This window comes from Oncorhynchus mykiss, chromosome 19 (assembly GCF_057628025.1).
Source record: "Oncorhynchus mykiss isolate SJ-2025 chromosome 19, ASM5762802v1, whole genome shotgun sequence".
Taxonomy (NCBI): domain Eukaryota; kingdom Metazoa; phylum Chordata; class Actinopteri; order Salmoniformes; family Salmonidae; genus Oncorhynchus; species Oncorhynchus mykiss.
The window spans coordinates 17,623,371-17,636,109 of NC_143040.1; the positions used below are offsets into that span (position 1 = coordinate 17,623,371).

The following is a 12,739-nucleotide window of genomic DNA, read 5'->3' on the forward strand; positions in this document are numbered from 1 at the left end:
CCTTTCTCTTTCTCTCTCTCTCTTATTCTTTCTCTCTTTCTGTCTCTCTCATCTTTCCTCCTCTTCTCCCTCCCGAGCCCGAGCCTGCCTGTTTTAAAGTGTTTTCTTCTTCCACTCTGTTAAGGTCAGAGTAGCAGAGGCGTTCCTGTCAGGAACATCTAGATGTTCTCCTCCTTCTCTCCCCTGAAAGTCCCACGTTGTAATCTTTTCTTTTTTTAAATTGTCAGTCATTGCCGCCCCAATTGGGTGGTGACCCCAGTCAATGACCAGTACCCCGCTGAGGGGAGAGGGGGTGGAGGAGGGGGGAGGGTAGTGTGAAGAAGGTTCAAAGTGCTCTCTCTCCCGGTTGACTTGACCATATTAATGCTGTACCTGTAACGAACCTCGGATGCTGGAGGAACACTTGTCAGAGAGAAGGAGAGGAACTGCAATGTCAGAGAGAGGTGATGCTTCCTCAGTAATGGAGCACATATTTGTTATAGCTACATGTTACAGTAACAAGAGTTATATCTGACCTGAGGGGTGTACAGCAGTGGAGGCTGGTGGGACGAGCTATAGGAGGACTCATTGTAATGGCTGGAAAGGAATGAAGGGGCCAGTGTCAAAAGATGTTTCCTTGTGTTTGATATCGTTCCATTTATTCCATACCAGCCATTACAATGATCCCATCCTCCTATAGCTCCTCCCGCCAGCCTCCACTGGTGTACAGTTCCGTACTAGACTGACACTGTCAGTAATGAAATTATTTACACTGTTTCTAGGTCCATTTTCTATCTTTTGGAAATACACTGCTCTCAATGTAAGATTTAAGTCATTCTATCATTTCAGATAGATTTGTCATCACTCCCAACCCCCGACCGGTTTCACATTTCAGTGACATCATTTGATTTCCCTGTGCAGTGCATGTGTGAAGTGGCCACATTGTGTAACGTAACCTCCTGTATGTCTCTGGCCGGCAGACGGACGAGAACGAGGAGTTGCGGAGGGCCCATGAGAAACGCCACGAGCGCCTGCGTCTCGTCCAGACCAACTACCGGACGGTCAAAGACCAGCTCCGAGAGGTGGAGGACGCACAGGGCCTGTGAGTACCCTACTAGAAGTAGAATTCAATATTCTACTCTACTAGAATTCTATTTCTATGGTACCACTTCCACCCAGAGGCAGACCGACGTTCTGGTATAGAGTGGCAGGTGACACCTCCACCCAGCCGCAGACCGACGTTCTGGTATAGAGTGGCAGGTGACACACTTCCCCCCTAGCGGCAGACCGACGTTCTGGTATAGAGTGGCAGGTGACACACTTCTCCCCCCAGAGGCAGACCGACGTTCTGGTGTAGAGTGGCAGGTGACACACTTCCACCCAGAGGCAGACCGACGTTCTGGTATAGAGTGGCAGGTGACACACTTCCCCCCAGCGGCAGACCGACGTTCTGGTATAGAGTGGCAGGTGACACTTCCACACAGCCTCAGACCGACGTTCTGGTATAGAGTGGCAGGTGACACACTTCCACCCAGAGGCAGACCGACGTTCTGGTATAGAGTGGCAGGTGACACACTTCCCCCCAGCGGCAGACCGACGTTCTGGTATAGAATGGCAGGTGACACTTCCACCCAGCCGCAGACCGACGTTCTGGTATAGAGTGGCAGGTGACACACTTCCACCCAGAGGCAGACCGACGTTCTGGTATAGAGTGGCAGGTGACACACTTCTCCCCCCAGAGGCAGACCGACGTTCTGGTGTAGAGTGGCAGGTGACACACTTCTACCCAGAGGCAGACTGACGTTCTGGTATAGAGGGGCAGGTGACACCTCCACCCAGCCTCAGACCGACGTTCTGGTATAGAGTGGCAGGTGACACTTCCACACAGCCTCAGACCGACGTTCTGGTATAGAGTGGCAGGTGACACACTTCCACCCAGAGGCAGACCGATGTTCTGGTATAGAGTGGCAGGTGACACACTTCCCCCCCAGCGGCAGACCGACGTTCTGGTATAGAATGGCAGGTGACACTTCCACCCAGCCGCAGACCGACGTTCTGGTATAGAGTGGCAGGTGACACACTTCCACCCAGAGGCAGACCGACGTTCTGGTATAGAGTGGCAGGTGACACACTTCCCCCCCCAGCGGCAGACCGACATTCTGGTATAGAGTGGCAGGTGACACACTTCTCCCCCAGAGGCAGACCGACGTTCTGGTGTAGAGTGGCAGGTGACACACTTCTACCCAGAGGCAGACTGACGTTCTGGTATAGAGGGGCAGGTGACACACTTCTACCCAGAGGCAGACTGACGTTCTGGTATAGAGGGGCAGGTGACACCTCCACCCAGCCTCAGACCGGCGTTCTGGTATAGAGTGGCAGGTGACACTTCCACACAGCCTCAGACTGACGTTCTGGTATAGAGTGGCAGGTGACACACTTCCACCCAGAGGCAGACCGACGTTCTGGTATAGAGTGGCAGGTGACACACTTCCCCCCAGAGGCAGACCGACGTTCTGGTGTAGAGTGGCAGGCGACACACTTCCCCCCCAGAGGCAGACCGACGTTCTGGTGTAGAGTGGCAGGTGACACTTCCACCCAGTGGCAGATCGACGTTCTGGTATAGAGTGGCAGGTGACACACTTCCACCCAGAGGCAGACCGACGTTCTGGTATAGAGTGGCAGGTGACACACTTCCACCCAGAGGCAGACCGACGTTCTAGTATAGAGTGGCAGGTGACACACTTCCACCCAGTGGCAGACCGACGTTCTGGTGTAGAGTGGCAGGTGACACACTTCCACCCAGCGGCAGACCGACGTTCTGGTATAGAGTGGCAGGTGACACACTTCCACCCAGAGGCAGACCGACGTTCTGGTATAGAGTGGCAGGTGACACACTTCCACACAGTGGTGCCGACCAGAGACGTGCTCTGTCTTTTCACATTATTCCAGGAACTATTAGGTATGTGTAACCAAGCCAGCACAGACTGTTTTTAAATCCTGGATTTTATCAGCTCAAACCATGTCGCAATCCGTTCCTTTTAGCCTGGAGTTAATATGAACTTGCCTTGGGGAGTGTTTAAAGGCACGTAACTCCTCTTTCTTTAGTTAAGCCCTTCTGAACCCTCTGGAACACATCAGAACCCAACTGAAACTCTCTCAAATACTCCCATGACCTTTACTCTTTATGTTACATGTCATCACCTGACCTACTGTGTGGAGGATTACACCTTTACCTTTGAAAAAGCTTCACGGGTTTTAAGAGAATCAATTTCGTTGCTTAGCGTTTGAGTCGCTGTGCGTGTCTTTGTTTCTCTCTCTGTCTCTCTCTCTCTCCTTCCCCTGGCATCAATTAGGACTTGAGGGCAGGAGGCTGAAGGTGTCCGTTATAGAGGGGACAGGGTGTCTGAGAAACTCCTGGGGAGGGACGGGGGACGAGGTGGAGAGGGGGTGATTTCCTCTTCCGATCCCCTTGGTTTGATCTAGATTAAAACCACGGGCTTTTCACACAAAGAGGGCAATGTGGCGGCAAATGTCATTAACGTGACACACACACGTTCTCCCTCTTTCTGACTTCCTCCCCCAAAGCTTCAGGCAGCGAGGAGAACCTTTTAAAACACTAACTAATGGAAGCGTATGTGGGGTTGGTATCCACACGGGACCGACGTGTTGACCCTGTCAGCTGTTTTCTCCCCGGGTTAATTAAAGAAAACAGCGGCTGCAACGTGAGGCCGTGTGAAAGTAGAGCGCGCGGGTATTCACCATCCACCACCTCCCCGCCGTTCGGCGAGGAGCAGCTCAGCGCAGCACGGAACAAAGACAGGCAGACAGAGAGAGCGTGTGACAGACAGAGAGAACGAAGAGAGCATCACTTGGAAACAACACCATTTGTGCCCGTCTGTACATTTTAGCAGGTTATCAAGAAAGTGTGGTGTGTGTGGTTGTCTCCTTGTTGTTGGAGGATCTTGATGAAAACGAGGGCACACTTTGCTAGCAGGGAAAAAATCTGTCTGATATTTTTCTCAGTTTGTAACCTCTTGTGGCAATAAGTCATATTAAAAAGGTACCATTTTAAACGTTATAAAGCAGTTTTGTTGCAAACAGGGAATTGGTGACTCATAATACACAATCAACCAGTACGCCATCAGACTGACCTGTCACCTGCATATTGGCATCATCATTTGACAGGAGACAGAATTGACACGATATGCAGCTTTGCCCTTTTCATCCTCAGCCTTTGATGGCGCCACCCAGGCAGCCCCTCAGCCTTATGATCGTTGGCATTCACTTGGATGGGTTAACCCCTCATATCCATCCTTAAATAGTCCCAAACCCAGTGGGGGTAATGCCAGTCTGAACGGGGAGACAATGGAGAAACCACTTAAACACTACCCCTGTTAGAGCCGTGGAATCAGGCCTAACAAGTCAGGGGGGAAAACGTCGACTCTCATTGCATTTTGGGCTTGTTAGGGATTTCCCAGTTGCCTCCACGCTGTGTTGATTGTTTTCTGGGAAAGTGGTGGGGGTGGGGAGGGGCTTATTTTATGCCCTCCCTTTGTGTGTTAGACTGAAAAGGGGGGGGGGGGGGTGTAAACTGTTCTGAAGACCACCTCTACCTGCCTCTTATTCTGTAGTCTGGAGTTTAAATTGAATAGACCACCTCCTCCCCCCATTATGACAGGTGAAACCATTAGCATTAGTAGCATTAGTTTGTGCTTCCTCTTCAGCATGTTGCTGCTGCCACGATCACACTCATCTTGTTTCTCTCTCCGGGAGACTGACTTATTGAGTGACTCAGTTATTATTGGTGCTCTATGGGTCTGGGTTGATGTGCAGTGGCTGTTTCCCAAATGGCACCCTATTCCCTATAGTTCAGGCTCTGGTTAAAAGTAGTGCACTATTTTGAGAATATCGTTCCATTTCAGACAGCCAGTGTGTGTGGGTGGTGTGGACACTGGAACAGGAAGTAGGAAGTAGGGTAACTACCAGCGAATCAGAGCACAGCTGCAGGCCCTGGACTCTCTCTATCCTCATCAGCATGCAGCCGACACATGGCCGGGCTGGGCCGCTCCGGAGAAACAGCACTGTCATTCATGATTACCACCAGACGCGCCCAAACAGAATAAAAGAGCAGAAAAAACCCAACTTCTTATTTATATTAGAGAGAAGAAAGTTTTAATCAGACTGGGATGATGGGATGAGTAAATAAATGAAAGGTTATTAAAACGTCTGCAGTCTGATCAAAGTTGTGCCCGTAAACAGATTCCCCTCCAATTAAAAGCAATTAGCCGGAGAGTCTTCTCTGTGAATAAAGTGCTCTCCCATTTCTGTTTCCTCGCTGCTTAATAACGGAAACTAGTTGACTGCTGGGGGGAAGCACTGAGGGCTGGACTGGTGCTGGATCCAAAATGGACTCCTAGTCGCTGCCTCCTTGGCACTCCCTGAAGATCTAAACGCTCCTCTCGGCCTATCAGAAGACAGTGTGAATCATTTACATATTTACCCTTTAGTCTTTTAGCAGATGCTCTTATCCAGAGCAGCTTACAGGAGTGATTAAGGTTAAGTGCATTGCTCAAGGGCACATCGACAGATTTTTCACCTAGTTGGCTCGAGGATTCGAACCAGCAACCTTTCTGTTACTGGCCCAACGCTCTTAACTGCTAGGCTACCTGAATTACAATATTGCTTAAAGGAGCAGACAAGATAAGCGTTCCATCCATATCCCTGGTAGCAGGTCTGTCTGGTCAGATCCACAGGACGGCAGGCTGTAGGGGCTTGCTCCTGCATACAACACACAGTGTAGAGAAATGCACTTTGCATCGCAAAACTCTCCCCACTCACCATTAGAATACATATAGAACACTCCTCGGTGTCTATGTTTTGCTGTGGGAAGTTCCAGTGATCTCTCTGTATCAGAGAGAGAGAGAGAGTCTTTGCTCTCGGGGAAAGAAACCCGGGGATCCCAGGACAGCTCAGACACACTACAGCACCGCACAGTCGGCACCGTACCACAAGTTAAAGGGCTCCAAATTGCTCACAGGGGCATAAAAAAAAATGTAGTGTTCCTCCCGTTGCCTTCCCACTCCCAGGAACGGGTCTTAACTGGTATTAGTGGCAGAGCGGCGTCTACATAGCCCATAATGACCACGGGAAAGAAACCCTGGACCATATAGATATAACCCTGGTTTCACCTACCTCGGAATCCATTTCCTCTCCTTCCTTCTTAGAGAGAGAGAGAGAGAGAGAGAGAGAGAGAGAGAGAGAGAGAGAGAGAGAGAGAGAGAGAGAGAGAGAGAGAGAGAGAGAGAGAGAGAGAGAGAGAGAGAGAGAGAGAGAGAGAGAGAGAGAGAGAGAGAGAGAGAGAGAGAGAGAGAGAGAGAGAGAGAGAGAGAGAGAGAGAGAGAGAGAGAGAATGCGTTCTCTCATTTTCTTCTTTATTAGATGGTTTTTGTCTCTGTGTCTTTGCACCAGAAGTGTTGAAATGAAGGACTGATTGGAGTTGAATGATGATGGGGGGGTGGGTAGGCTGGGATTGATTGATGTGGAGGATACTGGGGGGCCGAGGGGAAATAGGTGGTGGGTGTGTGTCTGCCACGCCACAGTGTATAAGTGTCATTAAGTATTCATAAGTGACGTGTGTGTGTGTTAGAATGGCCTGGTTTGGGTGTGTTTTAGCCATTATTTACATCTACATGGCACACTGGGAATCCTCTGCACTCCTCAGCCTAGCCACTCGGGCACTGCCCTGGGATTTAACTAACACCAACTGTGTGTGTGCACTTGATTTGCCACTGAAGTATCAAAGTCAAGGCCACTCATTTGAATACGGCTACAAATGTCTAAATCACAACAGTTCTCCCCATGTGAATTGACCATAGGCTGCTAGGTATGATACTAACTGTTCTCCTCTGGGTTTTGGGTTTTGTGTGTGTGTGTGTGTGTGTTGGTGTGTGCAGGCCCAGGGGCAGGGCCCAGCAGCGGGCAGAGCCGTGGCAGCTCCGACAGGAGAACAGCGATGCGGTGTGGAACGAGCTGGCCTATTTCAAACACCTCAACAAGAAGCTCACTACACACAAGTAAGTCCCACTCCTCTCTCTCTCTTTCTCTCTCTCTTTCTCTCTCTCTCTTTCTCTCTCTGTCTCTCTCTCTCTCTTTCTCTCTCTGTCTCTCTCTTTCTCTCTCTGTCTCTCCCTATCTCTCTCTCTTTCTTTCTCTCTGTCTCTCTCTTTCTCTCTCTTTCTCTCTCTCTCTCTCTCTCTCTCAATTCAATTCAATTCAAGGGGCTTTATTGGCATGGGAAACTTACAGTGCCTTGCGAAAGTATTCGGCCCCCTTGAACTTTCCGACCTTTTGCCACATTTCAGGCTTCAAACATAAAGATATAAAACTGTATTTTTTTGTGAAGAATCAACAACAAGTGGGACACAATCATGAAGTGGAACAACATTTATTGGATATTTCAAACTTTTTTAACAAATCAAAAACTGAAAAATTGGGCGTGCAAAATTATACTCTCTCTCTTTCTCTCTCTCTCTCTCTCTCTCTCTCTCTCTCTCTCTCTCTCTCGCTCTCTCTGTCTATCTCTGTCTCTATACCTCCTCAGTTGGCCTGATTGCTTGCTGATATAGAGTATTGTCATTTGCACACATGCACACCGTTACACACACACACGTTTTACACACACACGCCCTCACCTCTGTCTGACCTCTCAACCTCTCCCCCGCAGTTTGTCGGTGTTAAACTTTGAGCACGCCCTTCTGAACTTCACAGCGTCTGTCTCCCCTCCTCATTATTTCCAGCCAGCAGGTTCCAACACTAGATCATTAGCCCCGTCTCTCATTTGGAAAATTGCCGGCCCGAAGATTCTGTTGGTTGGAGAAAAAAATATCACATTATCGGTGTGCTCTGGCAGTGTCTTTGTGAAGCGTCTTCAGTTTCGTGTTGTTTCTAATGATAGTGAGAAATAGATTGTTTTAATCTGACAACAGTTCCATGTTCCACGTCATATATATTTGAATCATTCTACTCAGCGGACAGCAAAACATCGTGGGGACGGGCAAGTCTGTTAGTTGCAGCTCTGGGGTATGATTCCATTCATCACCACTACCTATTCATTATATCAAATACCTCACTGGACCTTTCTGTTCTCTGATCTGTGGCAATGTGAATGGGTTTGGTAAAGGAGAGCTACCTAAGAACGTAAACAGACAGTTGAGTATTATGGGGACATGTGGTCCGTGTACTGAACTGGTACTGAACCTCCCTGACAATAGAGGTGTAACGAGAGGGAGAGAGAGAAAAAGGTGGGGGACAGGGATTGTGTTAATTACCAGGGCTGTTGGAGGTGTTGCTCTTCATTAGGGCCTCTGACTGCGGCTCCCTACCACTCTGCCAGGGCTCATGCTGCTGTACAGCCCAGACCAGGCTCAACCAACCACTGACCAGCCAGTCCTCTGTTTGATCTGGAGAAGCTTCCCCTACCCGTCCCTTCTCTACCCCGTTCCCTACCCTACTCTACCCCATTCCCTACTCTACCCCGTTCCCTGCTCTAGCCCGTTCCATACCCTACTCTACCCCGTTCCCTGCTCTAGCCCGTTCCCTACCCTACTCTACCCCATTCCCTACTCTACCCCGTTCCCTGCTCTAGCCCGTTCCCTACCCTACTCTACCCCGTTCCCTACTCTACCCCGTTCCCTACCCTACTCTACCCCATTCCCTACTCTACCCCGTTCCCTACTCTTCCCCGTTCCCTACCCTACTCTACCCCATTCCCTACTCTACCCCGTTCCCTACCCTACTCTACCCCATTCCCTACTCTACCCCGTTCCCTACTCTAGCCCGTTCCCTACCCTACTCTACCCCATTCCCTACTCTACCCCATTCCCTACTTTACCCCATTCCCTACTCTACACCATTCCCTACTCTAGCCCGTTCCCTACTCTAGCCCGTTCCCTACTCTAGCCCGTTCCCTACTCTAGCCCGTTCCCTACTCTAGCCCGTTCCCTACTCTAGCCCGTTCCCTACTCTAGCCCGTTCCCTACTCTAGCCCGTTCCCTACTCTAGCCCGTTCCCTACTCTAGCCCGTTCCCTACTCTGCCCCGTTCCCTACTCTGCCCCGTTCCCTACTCTAGCCCGTTCCCTACTCTACCCCGTTCCCTGCTCTAGCCCGTTCCCTACCCTACTCTACCCCGTTCCCTACTCTACCCCGTTCCCTACCCTACTCTACCCCATTCCCTACTCTACCCCGTTCCCTACTCTAGCCCGTACCCTACCCTACTCTACCCCATTCCCTACTCTACCCCATTCCCTACTCTACCCCATTCCCTACTTTACCCCATTCCCTACTCTACACCATTCCCTACTCTAGCCCGTTCCCTACTCTAGCCCGTTCCCTACTCTAGCCCGTTCCCTACTCTAGCCCGTTCCCTACTCTAGCCCGTTCCCTACTCTAGCCCGTTCCCTACTCTAGCCCGTTCCCTACTCTAGCCTGTTCCCTACTCTAGCCTGTTCCCTACTCTAGCCCGTTCCCTACTCTGCCCCGTTCCCTACTCTAGCCCGTTCCCTACTCTGCCCCGTTCCCTACTCTAGCCCGTTCCCTACTCTAGCCCGTTCCCTACTCTACCCCGTTCCCTACTCTACCCCGTTCCCTACCCTACTCTACCCCATTCCCTACTCTACCCCGTTCCCTACCCTACTCTACCCCATTCCCTACTCTACCCCGTTCCCTACCCTACTCTACCCCGTTCCCTACTCTACCCCGTTCCCTACTCTTCCCCGTTCCCTACTCTTCCCCGTTCCCTACTCTTCCCCGTTCCCTACTCTTCCCCGTTCCCTACTCTACCCCGTTCCCTACTCTAGCCTGTTCCCTACTCTGCCCCGTTCCCTACTCTACCCCGTTCCCTACTCTACCCCATTCCCTACTCTACCCCGTTCCCTAATCTAGCCCGTTCCATACTCTGCCCGTTCCCTACTCTACCCCATTCCATACTCTGCCCCATTCCCTACTCTAGCCCGTTCCCTACTCTGCCCCGTTCCCTACTCTAGCCCGTTCCCTACTCTACCCCATTCCATACTCTATCCCGTTCCCTACTCTTCCCCGTTCCCTACTCTTCCCCGTTCCCTACTCTACCCCGTTCCCTACTCTACCCCGTTCCCTACTCTAGCCTGTTCCCTACTCTGCCCCGTTCCCTACTCTGCCCCGTTCCCTACTCTACCCCGTTCCCTACTCTACCCCGTTCCCTACTCTACCCCGTTCCCTACTCTACCCCGTTCCCTAATCTAGCCCGTTCCATACTCTGCCCGTTCCCTACTCTACCCCATTCCATACTCTGCCCCGTTCCCTACTCTAGCCCGTTCCCTACTCTACCCCGTTCCCTACTCTACCCCGTTCCCTACTCTACCCCATTCCATACTCTGCCCCGTTCCCTACTCTAGCCCGTTCCATACTCTGCCCCGTTCCCTACTCTACCCCGTTCCCTACTCTAGCCCGTTCCCTACTCTAGCCCGTTCCATACTCTGCCCCGTTCCCTACTCTACCCCGTTCCCTACTCTAGCCCGTTCCATACTCTACCCCGTTCCATACTCTACCCCATTCCATACTCTGCCCCGTTCCCTACTCTACCCCGTTCCATACTCTGCCCCGTTCCCTACTCTACCCCACCTCTGTAGTGTGGTGCTGTAGCAGGCTGAGGCCTGGGCTCTCCTCCTCCTCTTCCCCTCTCCTCCTCCTCCTCCTCCCCTCTCCTCGTCCTCCTCCCCTCTCCTCCTCCTCTTCCCCTCTCCTCGTCATCCTCCCCTCTCCTCCTCCTGTCCGGTCCTCCTAATCCCAGATGATCTCATTATGATCTAGCCCGGCTGCCTCTCTCTCTCTCTCTCTTTCTCTGAGCCAGAGCTGTCCGAGCTAATTACAGACCAGGCATACAGCCGCCACAGCTCCAGCCGCCGCTGCCCGCTAAGGATGCTCCCGGCCGGGCAAGCGGCTGCAACATCCTACCCGGTCCTTGCAACTGACCTGCGAGGAGCACGAGGGAGAGCGGGAAACCTCCCGTTCCCTTTCAGGCTGTGCAGCCCCTGTCCTCTGGGGTTAGTGCTGATCCCCGTCAACCCAGCCAGGCACTTGCTACCCCAGCGCCCACGCCAAGGCCCAAAGTAAACTTGGCGGAGGTCTCTAACTCGTGCTTTCGAAAAACGACCCCCCCACCCCATACACACAGAACCGCCATGCTTTGATCCTGGCCCCGGCAACAGCACCGACGACCATTAGACGGCTCAGTGTGCAAAAGCAAGCAGCAGGCACACCGTCCGTCTGACCACCTTCCCCACTCCCCACTCCCCCCTTCTCCTCTCCCCAAACCCACTCTCCTCACCCCATCTCCCTTTATATCTATTGGGAGTGTTTGGGAAGGCGGGTGTGTGGGAGGGCAGGGGAAGAGGGGGGGCAAGAAACGAAGCATACACGGTGCAATTAGGCTGGGCTTCTATATCAAGCTGTTTGGCGGCTCCGGCGATGTAAATTACTGTTGATAGCCAACAATTAAGGAGATGGGAGCCGTGTTGGTGCAATAACTAGACCAACACACACCCCCAGCCCTAAACTTCGGATGTATCCCAAAATGGCACCCTATTCCCCAAATAGTGGACATCTTTTGACCAGACCACTGTGGGCCCGGCACTGGTCAAAAGCAGTGCACTATATAGGGAATAGGGCTCCATTTGGAACATAAACATCTAGTGCTTCTGCAAGGCCCAATAATAAGTGGCAGTTTGCCATTCTGCCGTCCATATTAAGATGATTGTGCTTGTGAAGGTTGCGCCTCCTCGTAAGTGTTAGCTATGATTTGCTAATGGCTAATTATCTCCTGGTAGGAGGTAGGAGGAGGAGTTTGGGCCCAATAACAGTCCAACGAAGGCTGCTGTTAGGATGTTTAGATGCTTAAAGGATATTCTCTCACCCCTCTCATTTTCTTTCTCTCTCTCTCTGTTGGCTAAAGTCTTTCTCTCTCTCTCTCTCTCTCTGTTGGCTAAATAATTTTTTTCTCTCTCTCTCTCTCTCTCTCTCTGTTGGGATAAAGTCTCTCTCTCTCTCTCTCTTGGGATAAAGTCTCTCTCTCTCTCTCGGGCTAAAGTCTCTCAAATTCAAATTCAAATTCAAGCTGCTTTATTGGCATGAAAAACATTGTGTCAATATTGCCAAAGCAACAATGTATACAATATACATTGTAACAAAATTATAAATGATAGCAAATAATAATATAAAATGGTAGTAAATAATAATACAAAATTAAATACAAAAATAATAACAATAAAATGGTAACAGTCTACAGTAAACATTAATAATTATAGTAATAACAATAATAGTAATAATAAGTAAGTTACTGTTTACTATGCAGATGTTATTATTCAGTGTCCCTCAGGCTATGGCAGGAAAATACATATTTGGTTGCTCTCTCTCTCTCTGTTGAGATAAAGTCTCTCTCTCTCTCTCTCGGGCTAAAGTCTCTCTCTCATTTTCAATTTCAGGGCTTTATTGGCATGGGTAACATATGTTAACATTGCCAAAGCAAGTGAAGTAGATAATAAGCAAAAGTGGGAAAAAACAATAAAACTGAACAGTAAACATTATACTCACAAATGTTCCAAAACAATAGACATGTCAAAAGTTTAATTATGTGCAAATAGTTAAAGTAAAAAAGGGAAAATAAATAAACATAAATATAGGTTGTATTTACATTGGTGTTTGTTCTTCACTGGTTGCCCTTTTCTT

General features: G+C 50.3%; 1 protein-coding gene across 1 annotated transcript in view; it reads left to right on the forward strand.

Moving 5' to 3' along the window:
* LOC118960365 (centlein) overlaps window positions 1-12,739 on the forward strand; it is a 135,772-nt gene that overhangs the window by 54,579 nt on the left and 68,454 nt on the right. The window contains exons 13-14 of the mRNA XM_090210302.1: window positions 960-1,081; window positions 6,933-7,052. Of these exons, the coding sequence (XP_090066428.1) occupies window positions 960-1,081; window positions 6,933-7,052 (242 nt within the window). The remainder of the gene's footprint in view (window positions 1-959; window positions 1,082-6,932; window positions 7,053-12,739) is intronic.